Raw genomic sequence first — 25,031 nt, forward strand, 5'->3', positions numbered from 1 at the left:
CCCCCTCCTCGCCAGCCTCCCACCTCCTTCGCTGTGTATGTATGTATGTATGTGTGTGTGTGTGTGTGTGCGTACCCGGGGGTGGCCCGAAGATTCCTGTGCTAAGCCCTTGGCATACATACAAGCGCGGGTGCGCGCATTCGCACGTGCACAGTAATAGCGCACAGACACAGCTGGCTGCTGCTCAGGTTTTCCAGGGAGAGAGCGGGAGCCCGGCACCAGAGGAGAGGGGGATGGAGAAAGGGAGGTGGGGGGGTCACAGCATGCGGCGACGAAGAAGGGTTGTTGTGGAGTCATTTTTCATCACAGGGTTCATTTTTCACTACACTTCTTCCACTGACTTCATCGCTCTATTTCTCTTTATCTGTCCTCTCCTCCTGCTCCCCTCCCTTGATCCCGCTTTGTCTCTGTTTATCTTCCTTTTTTCATAACCCCCCCCCCTTCAATCCTCTCTCCCTTGTATGCACTCCCTCTCACCCAAACTCCTTCCAGCCTCCTTTCCTCGCCATCTCTCTTTCAGCCTAGTTTCTCCTTTATGAAATATGGATGGGAGCAGTTTTGGGTGCGCTGAGAGGTTTGCAGTTCGGGGAAGCAGGATGGGAGGGGGGGGGGCGACTTAGGAAGTGGCAAGAGACAGAGAGGGAGAGGGATGGAGCTGGCGTCTCAGCAGACGTGCCATGTGCATGCACCTAAACACTTCACTGAGCAATCTGTCAACATGTCAGCAACACATGTTTGGTAAAAAAAAAAAAAAAAGGAGAGCGGTTGGAAGGCGAGAGGAGCGCATGAAAAAGATCTCTCCTCCTCCAGTGGGAGTAATGGCTCCCACCAGGGCTCTGGAAATGCTTTGAATTCAGCAGATTTCTATTGCAGGCTTCTCCCCCGGGGGCGTCTTTTTACAATGCCTGCATCTCAGAAATTTGAGCCCGAGGACCCCTAGGGGCGTCCTTTCATAATGCCTGAAAATGTAGGGTTATATTGTGTGCTCTTCCCCGTGAGGCTTTTATTAATACCTGTATTCACTGCCGCTGGAAATTACACAGGCGGCGCTGCAGGGGCCGGAGCTCGCTCCAGGAAGGGAGAAAGACTCTGTGGGGACATTTTCTCTCTTTTTTTTTTTACTTCTCTTCTTATCCCTTCTTTCCCTCCCGTTTTTCACCTCTTCCTCCCCTGTCTCCGACTGCTTCAACTCATTTTTTTTTTTTTTCCCCGACTTAATGCAAGAGTGAAAGCAAGAATTTGCCAGAGGATAGAAGATGGTGTGTGTGCGCCCGTGTGTGTTGGCACCGGCTTGCCCCTTGTATTCAGCCCCACTTTGCTCAGAGGAAAAGAAGCACTCAATTAAAAATGTAACTTCCCCCTCTTGTTCCCCTCTCATCTTGCCACTCTCACTCGGTGTCCTTGTGTGGCTTGTGTGTAGATCTCGCGGAGGGTAAATATTTGTGTGTGCTAGTGGATGTGGACGGATAATAGCCTACATCCATGGTCCACTATTCAGTGTTTGTGTGTGTGCATTTGTGTGCGCGTGAGTGACTACAAGACGACAGCTCCTGCTTCCAAACATTCATTAGAATTCTTCAGCCAAAGGGTTTTTCAGATTTGCTGTTTTTTTGTGTCTGTGTTTGTGTTTATTGATCAAATATTTACACAGTCGGATTAAGGAGATATATATTTACATATCTTTGAATAAATAAATTGCCTGATCTCTGCAGTCAGATTTTCTATTTAGTTTTCACTTTTGTGGGGTTTTCCTCTAACTGTTCCATGATGGTGCAATTATGAGATGCTACTGCTTTCAGTCCTGGTGGTTGTTGCTGTTCAACCAGTGTTACCATCCAATTGTGTCAGACCAGTGGTTCTTAACCTGGGTTCGATGGAACTCCAGGGGTTCGTGAAACAGTCTGAGGCCCCGTCCAGACAGAAGCAAAGCCGGCTTCGTTTTTCAAACAAATCTCGTACACACAGAAGAATTTCAAGACTTGCGTGTGTCCAAAAGAAGACGCTGAGGACGTTTGACGGCCGTAATGTTTATGCCAAGTCTGGAGTGGCGCTGTAGCGCAGCCACAGGGAGTTGACGGAAAGTATAGAAGAAGAATCAGTGAAGACGAAAAACTGTTTTTTTTCTTTTAACTTTATTGCAATTTACAGAACAAAAATGACTTTGCATGTATCGAAACTACATGAAGAAGATGAACACAGGAGAAGTGACAATGGCGGGTGATTCACGTACAACAGCGCTTGTTGAACGTGGGAATAAAGAAGCAAACTATTTTGCTGCAAAAGCATAAGCAAGCTAAGGAGGCTGCTCAAAACGACTACGACGCGGCTATCCGCCATTGTTGTTGACAGACTGACGGTTCGCGCGCGCAAGAATTGCCGCATACGCCATCAATGTGCGACAATGCGTCGTCATCGAGCTGCAACCATTACGTCATCACTGGAGGAGTATCCTGCATATGGTGTCCAGACGGACGCGTTTTCAAAAAATCTTTCCACTCTGGAGCCCGGTTTCAAAAGTGATCGGTTTCAAGCTCCGAAACGCGCCGTCGTGTTGACAAACGGCCTAAACGGTAAGAAACTTGTGCGGATACATTGAAACGGGCTTTCGTGTGGACGGGGCCTCAGCTAGGGGTGGTCAAGACACACATCTTACTCAAATGATTCATGATGATATGTTCCGCTTGGCCATCATTGCTACATTGCTTGCTCTATTTGAGCTGCAGGGAACTTGGTGCGTTCGGTAGTCAACTCGTGACTGTTGTGATGTTGTTTCAGTTCTTTATTATTGTAATCCCTTCTAACCATGTTGAGCAAAAAAACTAAAGAAAGTGGTCGGATGAATGTGTTCAATATGATACATAACAATAATGATACATTCGGTGAATGTGCAGAGGAACTTGGTAGGGTCACTGTGTTAAGGGGTTGAGTTGCGCTACGACAACAGTTCTTAAAAATAGTAATTTGCTTTGTTAAGTTTAGAACTGGCGGAATTATTGGGTGCGGACACTGCTGCCATTTATTTGAATCACAAGTATATCCCTTATGTGGTTTAAATCATACATCTCAAGCCACACTCAGTTTAAACTCCAACCGTTTAACGCCTGCCAATTACCTCTGGCGTTCCCCAGGGCTCTGTAAAAGGGCCCCTTATTTCTATTATCTGTCTACTTTTGCTTGGCCTTTTGTAAATCGAAAATTAATTGTTATTGTTTTGTGACTGACAACCAGCTTTACGTCTTCACCTTGCTCAAATCCCCTCTCCTTTTTTAACTCTGCGCCGGGAATGCACTCTTGGATTCCTGTCAACTTTCTAAAATTCCATCCATCCATCCATCTATCCATCCATCCATCCATCCATCCATCCATCCATCCATCCATCCAGCCAGCCAATTGCTAATTTCAATGATTATTATTATTATTGTCATTATTATTATCAATAATAATAATACTAATAATTGAAATTACTCCTAGGCTTTCAAAAAAGTTGCCATTAAAAAAGCACAGTGTAATGTAACAGCTCAATGAAGAGCTGTACGGGTTCAGGCGGTTGCAACTTCTTTGTGACATTACTTCAGCTTCCCTTTCAATCAGCACGAGCAACATACTGTGCACAGCCTGAATAAAATACTTGTTGTTACCACCTGTAGCAGCAGATGTCACCAAAATCAACCCAGACTGAAATCATAAGGACATTATTTTTTTCCCCATGTAAAGGGCAACCAAATTGTCTTCTAGCATAATAACCACATATATTTATGAAGCCGTGTTTCAATCATTTTGGGAGCATAACATATGCAGTATTTGTGTAATTTCTATATCTATGTGTGCTTTATGTCTCTGTCAGAGTGTTTCAATGGGCCAGGATAAAGTTGTCATGGGGCCATGAGAGGCCTGTGTGTGTAGGGGGTGTCTGGATAATGAGGAACAGGCCATTCCTTTGGATTCCTGCACCCCTGCCAACAACCAGGACCCCCAGAACCTCACCCCCCCCCCCACACTTCTTTTCTTTTTTCTCCCCCCTCCTGCTGACACCTGGGATTTTTTCCCTCCATTTTCACCCTCCCTCCCAGCTTCTTTTTTTTCTCTCCCTCTCAAGTGGAACACACCTCCCCCCCATATTTTATACATTCTTTCTTTCTACCTTTCCTCCCCGTTCTTCATCCCTCATACTCATCTTTGGATCACAAGTCACATGTCACTTGGCTCCTAGCACATTGGCCCCAGTGTCTGCATCCTTTCCTCGCTCCCTCCCTCCTTGCTGTAACTCCCTGCTGAGTTCTCAAACCCAAAACTGACCACATCCCCTCCACTCACCCTTTGACTCCCCCCCCCCCTTTCGCCTCCCGCCATTCTCTCCCAAACCCCTCTGTTCCCCACCGAGCTGGCCCCAAAGCTCTGATCCTTTCCTCCATGCCCCTAAACTTCCCCACTGTGCCCTCCCAAGACACACACACATACACCCACACCCCGTGGCGACCGGCCCCAAAGCAGCCCCTGTTTGTCTCCCTCCCTCTGTTTTTCCACTCTTTTTTTTTCCACCGCACCTCTGTCTCCCATACCAGCTTTGAAGTTTTTTTTTTTATTATATATTATTATTATTGTTGTTGTTGTTGCTTTGACTTATAAAATTCAGATGTAGATGACTCAAGTCACATGACTTGACTTATGAAAGGCTCAACTAGGACTTTCAATTAAACTCAATTGCTTGAAAAGTCATTGTGTTTATCAACATAGTAAACCATTTTTTTTTCAAAAGTATTTTTTGCATCATTTACGAAAACCTGCCCACTCACTGCATGTTATAATTCCCTATCCAGAGGTCACCAAAACACACACACACAGTACTGTATTATGGAAGGAGCTCTGACAAATACTAATTGTGGATTCCAGCATTATGTTTATTATGAAATCGGCAAAAAGAGAACAAGTGAGTGCAAAATGGGAATATACTGTAATTTTCACCAATAATGTCATTAGTGTGTGTTGCTCTGTAGCATTTACTTTGTTGACACTGACTGCTCACTGTTGTGCTGGCTCTCTCAGCTGTGTGCCCCCCACCAAATGTAGTACACTGAATGTTTTTAGTGACCATCTGTGATTCTAAATAACGGCAACAGAAACAAAAACAGGCCACGCATTTTGTAAGACAATTCAGTATTATCTGATATGTATCTATTCTCCACACACTCTTGTATAAAGTACTTGAAAGCGATTCTTGAGTAAAAGTATCAGTACCCTACAGAAAATAACTTGTAGAGGTAGATGTAATGCCCATCTTGTAGAATATTACCTTAGTAAATGTGTTAAAGTATCTGACACTTGTACATAAGTATCAAAAGTTATTTTCTGATTTTGAATGTTCTTAAGTATTAGAAGTAAAATTACCTAAAAAAAAAAAAAGTGAGTGGTTCGATTTTTGATTGTTCATGTTTTTTTAGGTTCACTTCAACTGTGTTGGCTGATGAGCTAAATTAGCCCAGCCTTCACGCGACACTCGGGTTTGTTGACCTCAAGCTGCAAATAGAGCCATAAATTGAGAGACACGAGTTTTTGATTGCGTCTCATGTTCATGACCTTTCCCTACCACTTCAGGCAGGATCATTCTTTCATTTTGTTCACTGAGTTTCAGGCGTTACATCAGCGAAGTTTCTTCAAAGATGATTAAGGGAAATATACTGGGGGGAAAAGTACCGGTATACTGTACATTGTGAAAGTGTATATAAGTAATGACCTAAAGTACTGATATGTGAAAATTCTGCTTTAAGTATGGTAATAACACTGACTGCATATGATTTTCACGAGCTGTTTAATGGCCTCCTCTGGCAAACCTTGGTAGACAGTTGCAACTAGCTGTCACCTTAGCACAGAGTGCTCAGGATATTATTTAACTTTTGAAAATTAAATTTAAAATGATTTATCGCGAAAAGATCTCAGGTGTTGTTCTTTTAACTTTGATGGCATCTAAATATACTTTTTTAGTGATGTGTTAAGTGGGGGAAAAAACATCCTTCACTCCAATATATGTTGTGATTGAGCAAGCTTGTGTGACTTGCTTAGCCCAAGTAACGCTTGACTCAACTTGACTGATTTTTTTTACACTGTAACTTGCTCAAAACTTGATGGCTGTGACTTGTGACTTCCTTTTGACTTGCACGTATGGGACATGCTCCCCCTTCTGTTGGAATGTATTTGGATACAATAAACATGACGCTAGTGAACATAGATTTGAGTATTAAGTAGCTAAAAAAAAATGTTTTTATGACACTCGTAGACCTACACACACACACACACACACACACACACACACACATATCTATCTATATATATATATATATATATATATTAGTGCCTATTCAGTCAATTCCTGGCACATTTTTGTAGCTGAATAAACTTTGATGCCAAAGGAAAAATATTTAAATGTCTGAGAGTGAAAACCCCTGGCTTTGTCTCTTTCAATAATTAAAGTGTAACCATTCCTCTTTATGTTCATGTTTTCATAGTGGTTCAGACGGAGGAAGAGGTTAGTCCGATTTGGAAACCCAGGTTCCTGTAACCCGTACAAAAACCCTGAATGTGTTTCCAGTCGCTTTAGATTCCGTTTCTTTTGGACACAGTGCAGGGTTTTTATATGTGAGATATTTTTCCATTCAGGATGTTCTGGATCTCAATCTTTTATGAACTCAAGTTCATAGTTCTCTTACAAACAGTAAGTTCAAGTGTGCTTATTTAAGTAAATCGTGTTTGTTTATTATGATAGCTTGAAAAAACAAATTTCCATTGTCTAAACGAGGCCTCTTGTTTACAGTGACACTAAGCTCATTGAATGCACTATAAAAGCCAATGCATGCTAAGTTTGATATCCCCAAGTGTCTATGCATTCATGCACATGCACAGTTTCAGTCGCAGACAGTCGTGGCAAAGGCCAGTGTACCACAGGGAGACAGCCTATAATAGTTTTAACCCTGCGCTCAGGTGTGACTCGCCTTTGTCCAGCCAAATGTCAGAGAAAAGCACAACTCGGGGGAGAAACGGCTGAGAGAGGGGGAGGAAACAGAATAGGGAAGAGGATCAAGAGAGTGAAATGGACAAAGTGGAAATGATGCAACTGTAGTTAGTGTGATGCAGTCACGTGGGATAGCTTTACCCTCTGGTAGGTTAGATCAAGGCACTGCTACATACTATGACACAACCTTTTCAGCCTTTTTATGTTTAGTGTTAAATAATGAACTTCTTTGTCAAGCTATGGGCGAATCTCGTGAATGAGCTGCGTGCGCCAGGCTGTCCTTCTGGGCACCTGGTTATGTGGGGGCTGGGAGTCCTGCTCAGCACTGTTCTGTTCCTGTCTCAAGAGCTCCCTGGGGGCGCCAGGACAAACTCTGCCAGCCTCCCACTCCCATAACCCCCCACCCCCACCCCTACGCAGAACACACATGCACGCACACTGACGTCAGCTGCTCTGGGCCCTCTCCCCTGGGTGCTACCAGAATCTTTTGTTTCCATCCCCTCTGTTCACTCCTAGCCTCTCCTTCCATCCTGCTCACTTCTTTCCCTGTCTTTTGTCCCCTGAAATAGGTGTCCTGCTAACTGCCTGATTGGAATTCACTGCGCTGTGGGAAGTCTCAGGGGAAGACATTGTCAAGTGTGTTATTATGCATATGATTACACATACGTATATGTAGCTGTGTGTGTGTGTGTGTGTGGTATGCATACGTATTTTGTGTGCGTGTGACAGACCTGTGGTCATGGCAGATGCTTTGAACTTGTTGACAATACATTTTTACAAATTTAGGCACCACATGTATAGTAAGTGCCATCTATCAAAATAATGTTGGCAAACTCAACGTATCCACCAAAACAAAAACATTTCTTTTCTTTGGTCTTTCCTCGGGTCTCCTGACGGCCTCACGGCTCTAGCTGGGTTCTGAAGTGTTTGGTTTAGGTGAACGGTATGGGATTTTTTAATAGGTTTTAGGTAAACTAATGAATACACATTCACACGCACGCACGTACACGCGCACATGCACATACTCACCCACATACAAAATAAATTAAAAAAAAAATATATATATATATATATATATTTTTTTTTTTTTAAAGAGAGAGCAATGATGATGAAAAAAAATAAAATATCTACAGCATATTTATGGTAGACATTTTGCCAACAGTATAGGCTACACCCATGTTATTGGTAGAGAGATCATTTCCAGCTCTCCGTTGACCCTGAAGATGAATCAGTTTTGTCAGCAGCTGTTAGCAGGTTATTGCTTGTTGTTTTATAATTGTCGTAATTTAGATGACGTATGTGTTTCCTACTAATAAAATATTTCGGTGTAAAAGCCTAATATATGCTCATAATACTTTTGATTGCGAAAGGCATGATGCAGCACATTTGACAGGGAGTAATCACTTTCAAATAAATAAAAAAATAGTATAGTATCTTACACAAAAATAATTCACATATTTTTCGGACTACAAGTCAAACTTTTTTTGTAGTTTGTCAGGTACTGCGACATATACTCAGGTGAGAACTTTATGTGTTAAAATTAGAGCTCGGAACTGGCATTCAAAATCCCCATTCCGTAATCGTGTTGACGACAGCAGACGTGTTCCGGTTGGATTTGAAACTTGTGCTTCAAAATCTGAAAAAGTTGATCTCTTTTGTTTAAAATGGCTTACCTTAACTAGAATCCCGCGTCTCTTTGTAGCCAAAGGTAGAATTATGGTCTGTTATTGGGCCTTTTAGTGCTGTAAATAGTCAATTCTTGATGTAGCAGGCACTGGCAGCAAACGAACAGCATACGCTGCACATTAGTTTACATGACTCCTAACTTTTTATCTTCTTTATGATGCATTTTTTGAATGGTGCAATTCATAATCTCAAAAATACGGTAGGCCCTACTTTGCTATCATGGAGACATTGTATAAAGCCCAGTTGAGAACCATGGTGGACAGATTTTACAGTTCCTTATCTATGAACCTATCGATCAATATTGGTGGATATATATATGTGTATATGTATATATGTGTGTGTGTGTATATATATATGTATATGTATATATGTGTGTGTGTATATATATATATATATGTATATGGATATATATGTATATATGTATATGTATATGTTTTTATTTGTATTTATTAGTTTTTTATTATAACTACTGTAGTGTATGGTATGCATATTTGTCTCTGTACACATACCTTTGAATATTTTTAAGCTTATTGTCACAGTGTTTATTGGTTGTAAAGAGAAAGTGAGTGTGTGTGTTGTTATGTACAGTATGTTTCTGTTCCCATCTACTTGGATTGGGGTTAAGGAACAAGAGAATTCCTCCCTTGTATTCCCTCCTTTCCTTTCCCCCCATGCCTCTATCGCCCCCTCTCTCTTTGTCTCTCTTATTCTGGTGCAAGTGGGATGTCTTGAAATATTAACCAAACTGCTCTTCATTTTTCAAATATGATCGAAAACACACTGCTAAATAAGTCAGGAGTAGCGGCTGCTGGGGAGTGCAGTAAGATGGGGCCTTTCAAATAAATAACAAAACAACATAAACAATGACGGTAATGAAAGGGGAAGATTGAGAAAGGAAGGTGGTTAAAGGAACTCCAACGATGATTGAAATCTGTGGCATTACTGCTTCAGTCCATGCGGAAACATGGCATCAAACTATTTTAAGTACGCAGAATCTCTTTTTCTTTGCATTTCCTTTGTCAGAGTTTTAGTCTTTTACTTTCCTCTGTGCTCTAATGAGAGCTGTTCATCTAGAGAATTGCACTATACTGCACTGCACTTTGAATCTTTGTACACGTTTGCATCTTCTCTTCTTCACCTCCGCTCTGCTGCAAGTGGCTGCATGAAGCGTCCAACTCCATCAATTGCTCCTTCATATTCTGGTTAGATTTGAGCCCAGTGTTCATTGTACTGGGGGTGTGGAGACTGGATTGCAGACTTTTGGGGGTTTTGGGTGAGAGGCTAAGTGGGTATTTCTCCCCCTTGTCAGCTGCCAAAACATGCGGTCTGCGAATAAGCAGATAAAATTGTGTGTGAATGTGAGTAAAGAATGCTTCTGTCTTGGGCATGAAGATATGCGTCTGTGTTTGTTATACATTTTGAGTAGACGTGGGTATTTGTCCTGTGTGTTGGGGAGTTGGTCCTCCGAGAATACTGTTTGTGGTGAGGGCTGCAGTGACAGCTGCAGAAGGGGTGCAGGGGCTGACTGCTTGCTGACTGATAAGGGGAGGGGGTGTTCGTATTCGAGACATGAAGAGACGGTTAATAGTTTAGCTTTGCCTAATGCAAACACACTTGTGTCTCACCGGAGCAAGTAGACCAAAGCCAGGTTTACAAAAACGTGAGGAATGTAAATTTAATTCAATTTAATGCCATTTAAAAAATACTGGGACACACCTCGTCATCAAGTTTGTGCCATCTCCCTGATCAAATCGATTTTTGGACGCGTTTGAATAATATGCTTCCAGATTTGTGTGAACAGTTTGAGGAAGGCCTTTTTCTGTTCCTGGGGCACATAGAAGGTCTGTAAGGTATTTTTGGATGAGTTGGTGTGGAAGTACCTGACCTTAACCTGAGCAAACACCTCTTTGATGGACTACAACAGAGGTTGTGAATTAGGTCCTGTCTGAAAGGACACACATTCTCATAGAGACACTATAATGTAGCTGCAAAGAGGGCACCAACTCAATTCCTGCAGGTGTGCCAATACTAGTGGCATAAGGTTGCATGTGTAATATGCATCTCTACCCATGTCTAAACACCCCTGCCTAAGGGGTCCTTAATGACACAATGGTTTAAACTCATTCCTGGTAAAATCTTCCCACGCAGTCATCGTGTATTGCACCATGTTTTTCTAATGTCCCTTCTGCTTAATTCCTACCTCCCCAACCCACACATTCAAAGACTAATACATCCGTTGAAGTGCCATAATTTGATTGTCTTTCCTGAAATAATAATAGCCCCATTAGTACTTAATTATTCATGTTTTAGTCGTACAATCCAAGTTAACGGTTCAAACATTAGTACATAATAAAACTCCAGAGGCTATGCTTTTAATTTAATTCCACCGTCTAAATTAATTTTGGGGCATGCTTGTGCTTTTCGCTTGCTCCTCCACAGAGGGGAGAGAGACAGGCGCTTACTTGGAGTGGTGCAGCAGCAGCAGATGACGGATAGAAACAGCCGTTCCTTAGGCGGTGTTCGCACTTGACGGGTTTGCTTTCGGTAATAAAAATTCTGGTACGGCTGCTGTAATACTGTGCTACATTTCGTTAACATTTTGTTCCACCAACAATAAGAGCGTTCGGTTGTGTTACAGTGTGAGCATCAAGTGAACAAACGGTTTGCCCTTTCTCCTTTGCTCTGTCATCATGAGACCCATAGAGACTGTCCTCCATTTGAAAATGACCACAGAGGTCGTTTTTAAATGCCCCAATTTACGGTCAATCGCTATGTTTTGGATTTAAACAAACACTATCGACCGTGTAAACAATCGAAAATGACAAGCTGACTGAAAACCAAATACTAACCTCAACCATCCAAGGGAGTCTCCCTCTGCTAGGGACATGTTACGGCACCCATCCCACTATGTGGAGGACATATTTTTAACACGACTTTTCAACCCAATGTCGTAGACACTCAGAACCAATCTGGTGTTCCTCCTGTTAGGGGAGCTGTCGCGGAATACGCTCTGAGAGGTCATATTTTCGTGCTACGACCTATGAGGTCGTTTCATTTGGAGGACTTGTTGTTTACATTAAGGTCAACAGTATGCATGCTAATTTCAGAACATTTTTAAGGACCCTCAAAGTGTGTGTTCGAAGTCAATCAGATGCTTTGCAATAGTTTGGATCCCCCCAACAGTCCGCGTTTCTGTTGCGATGACCAACCTGCCAGCTTGGTTGCAGACCCTCTCGACTCCACTGTCTCGGTGTCCCTGTTGAAAACCCACATACAAGCCTATTCCTCACCATGCCTTTTCATTCTTCCCTTTTCCATTTCCTAAATGGTGCTGTTTGAAACATTGTCTGGATGTATGCTCCCGCCAAAGTAACTTAAAATAAAAAGACAAAAAAACTCATTTCTAATGCTGCTACTAGAACTAACAAGTACAGACACGGAGTCCAACTTGCAGATGTAGCTTGTAATAATGGGACCCCCTGTCCTTCTTCTCCCTCTCTGCCCTGTTGACCTCTCCCCACTTTGATCTGTTTCATGTCACCATCTCACACACACCCACTTACTTCCACACAACACTCACACACATACTTAAGTACTAAATCCACCTTTGTTTCTGTCCATGCATCCCTCCCTGTGTGTGTCTGAGCACTGGTCTTTGTTAAAGCCAATGTGTGAGCTTTCATTCACTCGGGGGCCTTTTTTTCAGGGCAGTTGTTTTTAAACGTCTCCGTCCCCATCACATTGGACTTGATACTTGGGGATTATTCCCTTCCCAGCCTGCCTTGATGGCATATGTTTGCCTCTTTGTCTGTTAAAAAGTCAACAATGGCTAATAGAGGAGGAGTTCACTTTTCCAGTGAGTTTAAGTGACAAACTTACAGAACTGCAGCTATTATTGAGTTATATCAATATATTATATACTTAGCATTTCTATAAATTATTGTCTTCTTTTTTTGGTACGTGTATATATCTGTAGGTTACGTTATGTTTGTAACAAGTACCGTATGTTTTGAGTTTTTTGGTCAAGTCAGTGATGTCTGTTTTTTTGTGTGTTGTGACGGAATTATATTTGTTTTGTTGACATAGACCTTGGTGTAGCTTATCTGTCAGATTTTTGTTTTTTTAGTTATGTTATTTTTTTTGTGTTGTGATGAATTGTATTTCTCTTGGCTAGATAGTCTTTGGAAAAGACTGTTAGTCAGATTCTTTGTCTTTTTTTTGGGGGGGGGGGGGTTAAAAAAAAGAGAACATTTGTTCAAATAGGAATGTACAAAAGTTTATACAAAATAGGCATCTTCTTTAAATTTCTTATTGTTCAATATGTTGTACTTTCACTCCTTTTATCCTTTTTTTATGGCAAAATAAAAACAATAAAAAATAGAATTGAAGCTATTGAATATTTTGGTATTCGGAAGTCCTAGTGAAAATTATATCCAATAATCAAGTATTCTGATGAAAATTTAATTTAATTAATTAAATTGGTTAAAAAAAACAATAATAAAAACAGAAGACAAAAAACACATTTACACTTAATAATGAGTGATCAACTCGACTAACTGTGCTAGAAAATATTAGTGAGATTTTAGACATATGTCTGCCCATAGATTTTGGTCTATGAGACAAAATGACATCAGAACCACATTAAGGAATTTTCCGGCTAAAAGAGCACATTTGAGTAAGCCTGGTTTGTTAAACCGTAATCAGTAGGAACGGCAACGGTGATAGGCTTTCAGCATCAAAGTCAGCAGAGTTATTTTTGTCTTTTAAATTGGGTAGCTGCTAACGTTGCTAGCCGCTGCGAAACTCTGTAGCAAGCACCATAAATACAATGTCAGCATAATTATTTTTTTAGTGCTCTTAATTTGCGATTTAACTTGATTTTAGGACGAGATTATGTTGTTGATGTTGGTGGCAACATTTTGTGAAGGCAATATAAGCGCCCCAACAACAGTCAGGTAGACGAGTCAAGTCAGCTGTTAACTGTGACATACTGCCGGGAACAACATGAAAATAAATTTGTATCATTGATGTCATTTATAACGTTGGCTTTCTCTCCACATCGACGACGGGTTACTCTCATGTTTAGCATGAACAAATGTTGCTGTGGTTGTCTTGCCTTCTTCTGCCTGACAGTGTACCATAAACAAGTGGGGGAAAAAAAAAATTTTTTTTAACCAATATAGTCAAATTAGCCTGCAACCCTCGTGAGGAAAAGTACGGTTCAGAAAAATGGATGGATTGATGGATGGATAGATATTCAAAATGACTTGTTTCACTCCTGCAAACGTATAAAGTTATTTTAAGTGTTTGATACACATGTAACAGAGCCAAGCATGTTGCGATAGGGTGTGCGAGATGTGTGTTGGCTAAAAAAAATCATCTTGTCTACAAATCTATATCATTCTGTGTTTTTTCTTTTTTAACACAAAAAAAAAGGCTTTACCTTGACTAATTTCGGCAGCGACTGCCACCTTCCTCAGAAGCCGTCCAAAACTAGTTAAGGTAAAGCACAACCTTTTTTGTCTTAAAAACTAAAAAACACAGGAGATGTGTTACTGATTAAGTAGTGATGTTATGAATACTAAATCAATATCCTCTAAACTGAGTCAATTTATCTTCTTAGTGTGACTAGACATGAGGCATTTAGAACAAATCCAGGATCACTGTGATTTGGTTGTTTGTGATGCTTCTGAATTTATACAAAGTCATACTAATCATTTTTTCTTGTATATTCACTTTATCTTTCAACCCACCTCTTTGCTGTAATTTTTTTGTTCTTTAATAATTTTTTTTTACCATTCTCCGCTATTTCTGTCATTGCTCAGGCTTCATCTTGCTTCCTTTTTTCTCCTTTTAATCTCCGTGGCCGTCCTTGACCCTCAGCTGGTAATATGGGCTCTCTTGGGGGAGTGAACGCTTTATTGCATCAGTAATTATTCCACATTATGTCCAGGTGGCATTAAAGCAATAGAAGTTACTCGTGGCTGTGTGTGTTTTTCTGAATGTAAACATGTTTTCACAGTGCCTACACATGGTTTTAGTTTGGAGTGGTGTAGAACTACACTGCAACATATTGAGAAGTGTTTATAATCTTCTCATTATTGCAGGTGCACTTCAAACTACAACCACTGGGCGCTATAAGCTTATTTATTATAGTGAAATATTTACAGTGCCCTTCTAAACTTGAATATATTTGCCTGTTGTGCTGGGCGGGACAGACAGAGTGTACTATGTGCATTAGGATTGCATATGTGTGTGAATGTTTATTATTTATTACTTTCTGCATATAGTGTATAAGCGCCCATCCCAGTGTGCATTCTCTCTTGCCGTCTGTGCCCCTAATCCCTGAATGTGCCACTAATGGCAGGTCCAGGTGTTCTGCTCTGCTTCTCGTCTCCCCTGGGAACATCTCTTTAGTGTGTATGCGTGTGTGCTAGCATGTATTCCACTCATGGGGGGTTTACGCGTTGTGACTAGGGGGCTGTCCAGGATCCGATCCTCCAGAAGGGAAGGGAGGGAAGAGGAATGGCAGGCAGGAGGTACCCGCCTCCCGCAGCTTGCTTTCTGGGTTCCCCTGAGCACAAGACCCCCCTCTACCATGCTCCCCTGGGTCTTCACAGGCTCATTGCCTTACTGCCTCGTATTCCCCTCATTTTATATTCTCATCACTCTCTGCCCCTCATCATGGGAGTTTATGTTTCTGCATTGCGTCAGATTTTTGGTGGAAAAAAGCTTCAGTAAATTTCCTGTCTGGACAGAATCTGTTGTGTATTTGGCGTATTTATGCAGCCAAAATGGGTTTGTTTGTTTACCTGTGCGCATATGTGTGTAACTGCGTGTTTGTGTTTTGAAATGCAAGCTCCAGCTGCCTGCATCACTTATTTATAGGTCCCACTTACACATAGGTTAATGAGGAAGGACTTGTGTGTTTGTGTCTGCGTAATAAGGTGGATACATTGCAATATCAGTTGGGTCCAATTGCACTACTGTAGATGTTGCTCATATCCCGATGAATAGCCTGGTGGATCTATAGGATGCTCTTGCTAAATGCTAATGATCCATTATTATGCGCAAGGTAGCACTTCAAAAGTAACCCAGGTGGTAGTATTCATCGACGTGTGCATTATTACAACATCACAAGTACTTGTGTAAACATCTGAGGGCCTCTTTATGTGTGTTTTATGCATGTGTGTACATGACTTAGGTGAACGTGTTTCTAGGTTAGCAAGTCAGCCCAGCAAACCTCATTCTTATAAATAGATGATATAGCCGCTAGCGATCGTGGCACGCACGGTGACCACACCATTGTGCATGCATGCTTGTGTCCCTATGTGGTGTTTATGTATGCATTGGCATGGTGTTGTTATTTATCTAACACTCTGCCTGGCAGCTGGTTCTCATTTCTGTCTGAACAAGCAGCAGAGGAGATGCACAAAAAGTGGGACAGAGGAGGGAGCGATGAGGATTTTGTGGCCCAAGGAATAGAACCACTGACACTGCTGTTCTGACCACTCGTAATTACTTTTTGACAAATTAGGCCCTCATCACGATACAGGATCAGTGAGTAAGAATTTGATGACAAGATGAAGAAAAGTTGGCTTAGGAAAGCACAGTACAACAACCCTTAAATGTTTGAATTGAGGAAACTGGACTTTTCTTGTTTGTTGAAGACCTTTCATCTTTCATCCAAATAGCTTCTTCAGTTCCAAAGCTTAGGTGTGGAGTCTCTAGAGAATAGGGACACGTCTTCCAAGCATAAAAATAGACGCTCCACGCCTAAAATTTAGGAACCAGGAAGCTTTTTGGATTAAAAATGAAATGTCTTCAAAAAACAAGAATAGTTAAGTTTTCTAGATAGAACCTTTGCCGACATTTCTGATTTGTTTGGATTTCAAAACTATAAATCCCTTATCTCTGCATCGTAGATTAGAAAAAACAAATCCATGGTAAAACTGCTCCTATCATGAAAACAGTTTTAAACTGTACAGACCATTTTAAATATTAGGTAATATTGTTGTTGAAAATTCTTGTATGACTTAGAAGACTAAGTCATACAAGAATTTTCAACACTTAAAAACAAAACCTTTTAATCTGAACTTTATTGATAAAACCGTGTTGAAAAGTAGAAGAAACTTAAGCAACACCAATATTCAACTGTAAAAAGTAGGGATGTTCAATAACAGTTTTTTCAGACCGTTACCAGTACGAGTACTTAATTTTTGAGTAGTCACTGATACCAAGACAAAGTCCTGATACCACTGTTGGTTCACAAAATTGCCCTAAATCTAAAAAACAATAACAGCTATATATCCCAATGTATACTTTTTTCTTTAAAAATTTATGAACATAAGGGCAATTTTGTTTTCTAATTTCTAGTTCCGTTCACAAAATGTCCTCAAGTATCGGCCCGCCATCGCGAGTACAAATACCTTGAAATAAGGCCGGCGGGTGCCAACTTGTATGATCACAATGAAGTCCATTAGCCCATAAGAAGACTCTTTCAGTCGAAATGCATTGGGTAATAAACTCCTCTGTAACAGAGTGCCTCAGCTTCTCCACTTAAGTGGCACAAAAAAAGCCACAACAGTGATTAAAATTTCCTTTTTTTTGTAACTTTGAATGATTTTAGTTATTTTTTTTAGCCTCTCATGGTTTATTTTATCACAAAACGTATTAGGTAGTTAAATATATTTATAAATGCTGTTCATTATGTTTGATGGCTCTACATTTTTTTGTAATCAGAGTTAACTCGGTGTTTTGAAATGTGACATGTATTGTAGACTGTCAGCCCCCCCCCTCCTAACCTTCTGCCCTCAAACACACTGGCACAAACGCACAAACAGACACACACCGTCCATATGGAGCAGTTGGCGCCCAAAAGCGTCCAAAGCAGCCGGACCCTTTCCCAGGGCAGAAGGTGAGGGTCCCCACTGCCTTCATACTGTGTGTTTGTGTGTGTTTTTATCCGTCCGTTAGTATCATCAAGGGCAGACTGCTTTATCGTCCTATTGGTCTGTCCTCTTTACTGTATTTAGTGTGCACATCCCATGTGCCCCCCCCACACACAAGCATAAACCAGGGTTGGCTGCAGCCATATGTGAGGAACCTATGCGTCCGTTTAATATACAACTGTGCTGTAGATACACTTTGGGCCAGTACACTGTAATGTCTCAGGCAAAAATGGTTGTATAAATGACCGTTGGGAAGTGAATCAGTCTCCAATTGTATTTAGGGGAAAGAATGGCTGCCACCATTTTTTCTTTGTTACTTTTTTTCTTTCATTTTTTTCTCAAACAGCTCCATCAGACTACGCAACAGGTAGTTTCAACCATATAATCTGACTGGTCAAATGCACCTTCCTGCTGCGAAATTCTCATAATGCATAGCAGTCAAAAAGTTGCGCTTGGCTTATCAGTTGCCATGCCAACTCACAGCTTTCTCTTCTGTTCTCTAGTTCTTTAACCCCAATCACATCAAGTATTTTGAACCTCTCCCTGGTAGCCGGTATGCTGCAAATCATAAATGATTTTTTTCCAACACATTTTTTCTTACATTCATTCAGTTTTTTTTTTTTTTTTTTACTAAGCAATCATGAGTGTATCCTGGGCTACCCAGAGTGCAAAGTTGTTTTTCTGCTTCCTATGGTGAGTCTGGGGCTGTGTGCACTCACACTAGATCAGCCTGGCGTCATCCCAGGGGGCCCAGGAAGCAATGGAAGGTAGAGGGTGAAGGGTGAGAGGGAATAGAGGTCTGCAGCGTTCCCGCGGGTAAAGGCGATGTTTTGTGCAATGGCCTAATCGAAAGATGGGAAAAAAAACTAAAACACTAAGTGGAGCAAATAGAGGTGACCCTTGGCCTAAACATATCTGAAATCATAATTTGCTGTTGTACATGAAACAATTACAATCAAATTGCAGAGAGTGATGAATTTGCATATGTTTTACTATTGTTCTGTGCCCATGTCATCTGTTATGTTTACACATTATTAATCACTGTCTGGGAAGTGTTGTAAAACTTACGCCTCCACCATCGCTCTGCGTGGATGTTTTGTTTAGACAATATTGAGTGGAAATAGTAACAGTTTTGTTAAAAATGGATCACTGTAATTCTTAAGTGCACTGAACTGTTTTAGCCACAAGGAAAATAGCTTTTTAATTATTTTTTTTTTTTATAGCATCACTCATGGCTGTAAGACCTTTGGAAAAAGTTTGGGAAAACAATGTCACCGCAGTGATTTGCTTTTGGAAGGGAGTAAGAGCTTTTTGTGACTTGGATGGCTGACATTGTAACATTACATTATAATAAAATAGTGTTTTTTTTGTTACATATATATGATAGCAATATAAGCTATAAAACCAACCAACCAAACAAAACCACTCAAGTAGGATGATGTTTTTTTGTTTTTTTATCCTGAAAAGTAGTGAGATGCGAGGATTCTAACCGAGACAACAATATGCAGCTTGTTGTTGCCTGTTAGTAACTGGCTTTGTAATATATAGCTTCATATTAAACTGCAGTCTTCAGAGAGTGGAGAGAAAAATAAAATGGCGGACCCCATTATTCCGTTGAGATTTTAGATTTTTTTTTCAGAGTATATATTTGGTAGATTTAAGTGAACAGCAACTGACAAAGAATATAGGTACTGTACACATACTGTACACACATTTAAAGTATAACAGAAAGTTTTTACATCTTGTCTGGTTCCTCTTTAAAAAACAAAACAAAACCTGACATATTGCCCAAAGTTAGCTGGGATGGGCTTCATGGCACCCGCGACCCTGAGGACAAAAGCTATAGAAAATGGACGGCTAGTTAGAAATAAATAAATTTTTCATGTTAGAGACGTTGGTTCTCTCCTCTGTCTATCTTTTCCCATACATGTATTTTTTCCCTCTCCTATGGATTTCACTCTTAGGAAACATGTTGCTGAGTCCTTCTATCATTGGTGAAGGCCAATACCAGTTGGGGACTTTGTTGTTGGATGGATGGATTGATGGATGGATGGATGGATGGATTTCTCTAATGAGTAAGAACATGAAAGCTGCCAGAGGGAAGTAGGCAGATGAGGAGGGATGAAGCCAGAAGAGTAGAGGGACTGCTTTGGACAGAAGAAGGGATGACATGCGAGGAGACTGCAAAGTGAGAGATAAAGCAGGAACACAACATTTGGGGACCCGTGGTCCTCCACTTTGCCTCTCTCGTTGGATTTCCTTAACAAGAGAAGAAGAAAAAAATGGGGGCGGGGGGTATACAATAAATAGTATGCGTCAACTAGCCTTTGCCCCCTCCACCCTTTTTAAACTACATTTTCTACTTTTGTTCCCAAAGTAAACCCCCACCCTGCCCTCAGAAACGGGCACAACATCCATCCTCCCTTAATGTCTCTCCTCTTGAGGTTTCTTCTATAATTTAACATTTCACTGAAAATTTCTCCACCCACTCCCTCCTCTCCTCCCCATCTCCCAATTCCTCCCAGTTTACCATTCGGCCTTGTCTTGCCAGGTCCCCTCGTGGCCGACTGACAAAGACGCCGTTAAAAAGCCGTGTGATCCTCCATTTTAGCGCCAGCCACGCTAGTCAGAGGATTAGGGCTCTTTAATGACGCTAATCTCCCCTCCCATTCTTTCCCGACACCCCTCCACCCCACCCTTCAAAAAGTGATTTCTCCCTCATGCTCTGACCGAATCCATCTGTGTTCAGTCCCTCTCATTCTTTGCGTCTTTCTTCCTCCTACTTTACAAGCACACAAACATTACATCCTCACCAACTCACACTTTGAACTGCCTTAAAACGAGTTCATTTACTTCATCTGCTTTTCCGCCATGACTTCTGACTGCTACATACCGAGATTGAGGGACAGGGCCATTAAAGTCAGGATCCAGCGTTATGTGACTCCCTTTCCAATTTAATTCCAGTAACTATTTTTTTACGTGCTTATTTTTCCTTTATTGTATCTTGGAATGTGCACGACTACTAAAACATTTGCTTTTATGACTTGGATTTAGCTGGTGTCCCGTCTTGTAGTTTTGATTGGATGGATTCATGAACAGGTTTAAGAATACAAATCATAACCACTGCATCTGTGTTCATGGCTTGGGATTAGTTTTGTATTTGCAATATGATGACTAAAAGTAATATAGGCTACTGTATTGTGTACAGTCACAATATATTTTTATCTCAACTTGAAAATTTGATTCACTCACTTGTATCTTTTATTTGATCCTTTTCTGTAATATTTTTTTCTTCTTCAGGTTTTTTTCTACTTAAATTTATAATTCATGGTTTTACAGTCTTTTTTAACCCACACCCCTTGCAGAGTTCTATTTGCTCGTCGCTGTGCCTACATTTTCCCGGCAATCGATTCATCACAAGAATCTGTTTCCAGGCGCTTTCTGTAATGCAATACACAGTAGACTACACACACACACACACACACACACACACAAGCAAGCATGATTGTAGCTGGTTGAGGTGAAACGGTGCGTGCCGGTACGATTTGCAAAACTATCCAGAGAAACGACATGTCGCCACCAATGCGGCTTTATGTTCGCTTTGCTGTAATATTGCTGTGACTTCTCTCTTAATCACCTCTCATTCCCTTATTTTCCCCTCTTTGCCGGTCAACAGTTGATAGCAATCAGATGAAAGAAACGAAGACGTCTGCTCTATCCATTTTGCAAATGCTAAATGGCCTCACTGCGCTGCTTTGCTCAGCACGCCAAGGCGAGCGGAACAAGCGCGCATTATTCAGCCCCCTCTTTGTCGTGTCAAACCTTTTTTCCTGAAGTGTCTATTAAAGAAGCCGCGGCCTTGCCATTGCCCCTGTGCTAAACTGCACAGGATCTAACCTCTTGCATAGTCAAGGGAGAGGCGAAAAAGAGCAATGTTAGCATGTATTAGAGATATAGGGAGTGAGTAAAGCATCCTTTCTCAGCCCTGCATATCTCCTAATCGCTATTCAGACGTTTCAATCTGCCAAGGCCCTAATGAAAATATGATGAGGCGGATCTCTGGTCCTCAGGGATGAATGGAGGGCTGGGAGGGGAGGGATGGAATGAGGGATGGCTGCAGAGGGAGGATGAAGGGAGAGAAAATACACTCTGTCCTTATTTCTGGGCCCCGTCGGGGATACATAGTTCTTGGAGCCTTCTATTTAGATGTTGCTGCTGCTGCTGGAGTATGTGTCTTTCTTCTGTTTCTTTCTCTTTATCTTTGCCACCCTCATTTGCCTTCTGTGTTTGCAGGCGTGTGTGTAACCAGGATAAATGTGTTTATTTTTTTTTTGTTTATAGCCTCTCTCTCATTTGAGAACTCCCACAGGCTGCCTCTTGCCTTCCAAGAAAGATGTAACTTCTTATTAATCATTCTAATGCTCCCTGTTTTACCCCTTCTCTCTGCTTGTGCTCTAATTGCAATTTTTTGGGGGAAATCCTGTGGCTATGTACTTTTTCCTATTTAGCGACGCATCAATCTGAAGTGTTTTTAAAACAACAACACGATCGCCCCTCTTTTTTTTCTCAATCAGATGGCGATGACGACCCAGCGGGGTTGTCCTGGGTGCCCTCCTCGCCCTCCAGCAAAGATGTGGGGTCACCGTCGCAAATGCCCGATGGCTGTTGTGACCTCGGCATGGCCACCGGCGGCGAGGAGGAAGGAGGTGCAGGTCTGCCATACCCGTGCCAGTTCTGCGATAAGTCCTTCAGGTAGCAAAATTTGGACTCCCCACTGACACAGTCAAAAAGCAGTAGTCTAATTTATACCTGAACATAGACAAATAAGCATACTGTAAAAGTATGGAAACTTAAATCATTATTGGTTTTCATCTTCAGCCGGCTGAGCTACTTGAAGCGCCACGAACAGATCCACAGTGACAAGCTGCCTTTCAAGTGCACCTTTTGCAGCCGTCTCTTTAAACACAAAAGGAGCAGAGACCGCCATGTCAAACTCCACACAGGTAGACACAAAAATCACATCACGCCTGTTATGCTTTGCTAAAGACACAAGCTACCTTTTTTATTACAGTACTTTTTTGGGGGGGTATGATCCTGCAGATGGAGGTCATCATTGGTGATTTAAGCAGATTGTGAAAATCACATTAACGTAAACAATGAAATAGAATTAGCAATGTTTGTTTCATTTTCTAAAAAAAATAAAATAAACATATAATGAGCACTTCAAAATCCATAACAAATAAATACGTGAAAAAAAAGATTGATTATAGTACATTGACCTATTCTACTGTCCACACTACTCTTCTCATCAGTAATGTTCCTTTCACATTAATTTTGATGCGCCAACTTGGAAAACCCCTCGGAATTTTAACCCATACAGGCTTATCAATGGTTATTTCATCACATAATTTTACCCCCCTAACTCACTCACCCAATCACAAATCATCACACCTTCAGGGTCTCACAGACATCAAGGATAAACACTAAAGAAAATGAATGGACAGCTAGTTTCAAATGAGCTCTTCTATGCACCTTCATTTATTTGCTTTTTTTATTTCAACGGAAGTGTGTTAATAATCCCCTCTCAAACTCTCAACTGATGCAGGAGATAAGAAGTATAGTTGCCAAGAGTGTGAAGCTGCTTTTTCCCGCTCTGACCATCTAAAGATCCATCTCAAGACACACAGGTAAAAGTATTATTATGCATTTGAGATGATTGCCCTTACATATGTTCATTAAAGTTTGACAGATATTGCTAGTTATGATTGCACATGAGTCTAATTTGTGAATCCGCACATTTAGCTCCAGCAAACCATTTAAGTGCAGCGTGTGCAAACGGGGCTTCTCGTCTACTTCATCATTGCAGAGCCACATGCAGGTATACTGCGCTGTCTTGTTTTATAATTTTTGTATCATCATTGACATTAACATATAATACAGTAATGTAAGACATCATATTTCAAGACACAAAATTTTAAGACTGATTTCTTTCTCTTGCAGGCGCACCGCAAGAACAGAGAGCACCTGGCACTGAGGAGCGAGAAGGACGGAGGCAAAAAGGGAGCTGGAGGCGATGTTGACCTGGAGCAGGACCTGTACATGTGCGATTACTGCGAGGAGACGTTCAGCCAGACGGATGAGCTGGAGAAACACGTTCTGACCAGGCACCCCCAGCTGTCGGACCGAGCCGACTTGCAGTGCATCCACTGTCCGGAGATCTTCCTCGACGAGGCCTCACTCCTCACTCATATTGACGCGCAGCATGCCAACCGCAAACACAAGTACAAGAGAGCGTTCTTTTTCGCCATTTTCAAGCAATACACTGATGTCTGTTTCTTTTTTTTTTTGTATCTGCAGATGTCCCGTTTGTTTGGAACAATTCCCCTCAGTTGAAGATGTCTACTGCCACCTAGACAGCCACCGCCAACCTGACTCTTCCAATCACAGTGCTGCCAGTCCTGACCCTGCACTGGGGAGCGTTGCTTCAATGAGTTCCGCCACTCCAGATTCCAGTGCCAGCCTGGAGAGAGGATCCACCCCTGACTCCACCCTCAAGCCCAGTCAAGGCAGCGAACGAGGCCGCAGAAGAGGCAACGACAGTGGGGAAGAGATGGGGATAAGCTTAGTGCATCCGGGCGGAGGTATGTCTTGAGCCGCTGTGTCTGAGACTGCTTTGACATGCTCAGGTCGATTTACTGTATATCTGTTTAACTGTCCACCTCCCCAGGTGGAGGAGGAAGCTGGGCTAAAGTGACGTACTCTTGCCCTTACTGCTCAAAGAGAGACTTCAATAGCCTAGCAGTGTTGGAGATCCATTTAAAAACTATCCATGCTGACAAACCACAGCAGAGCCATACGTGTCAGCTGTGCCTGGACACGCTGCCGACGCTCTACAATCTCAATGAGCATGTGCGCAAAGCTCACCGTTCCAGCGGAGGAACTGCAAGCCCGGCAGCAGCAGCTTTTCCCCTTCTGCAGTTTGCGAATGTGACAGCGTTCCATTGTAACTACTGCCCTGACATGTTTGGAGACATTAACTCTTTGCAAGAACACATTAGAGTGTCACACTGTCTGCCTGGGGGGATTATGGCAGGATCCACCACATTAGGTAAGACAAATATGATCATTAAGATGGGATGGGCATTAGAATCAGTTCATTCATCATTAAGAATTGATGGTTCACTTATTGAAGCAACTAAGGCTGAATGGAGGGTACAACTGGGGACCCAGAAAGCTAACTATTATTGGCTGTTTTTAGAGTGATCGATACAGCAGACCACCACCACTTCACCACTCAACACCAGTCTAGAGAATAATATGGCATCAGCTATGGATGTTTGAGTCAAAATAGAAGCTTGTTAAATTTATACACTAATTCATTGTCAATTTCG

General features: G+C 41.7%; 1 protein-coding gene across 3 annotated transcripts in view; it reads left to right on the plus strand.

The window, feature by feature from the left end:
* znf423 (zinc finger protein 423) overlaps positions 1–25,031 on the plus strand; it is a 129,496-nt gene that overhangs the window by 36,768 nt on the left and 67,697 nt on the right. For all 3 annotated transcript variants that reach the window (XM_077568561.1, XM_077568563.1, XM_077568562.1), the window contains 7 exons: positions 22,215–22,392; positions 22,519–22,643; positions 23,246–23,327; positions 23,443–23,518; positions 23,641–23,921; positions 23,998–24,281; positions 24,368–24,748. In XM_077568561.1, coding sequence (XP_077424687.1) covers positions 22,215–22,392; positions 22,519–22,643; positions 23,246–23,327; positions 23,443–23,518; positions 23,641–23,921; positions 23,998–24,281; positions 24,368–24,748 — 1,407 coding nt within the window. The remainder of the gene's footprint in view (positions 1–22,214; positions 22,393–22,518; positions 22,644–23,245; positions 23,328–23,442; positions 23,519–23,640; positions 23,922–23,997; positions 24,282–24,367; positions 24,749–25,031) is intronic.

Source organism: Vanacampus margaritifer, chromosome 6 (assembly GCF_051991255.1).
Source record: "Vanacampus margaritifer isolate UIUO_Vmar chromosome 6, RoL_Vmar_1.0, whole genome shotgun sequence".
In the NCBI taxonomy this organism is placed as follows: domain Eukaryota; kingdom Metazoa; phylum Chordata; class Actinopteri; order Syngnathiformes; family Syngnathidae; genus Vanacampus; species Vanacampus margaritifer.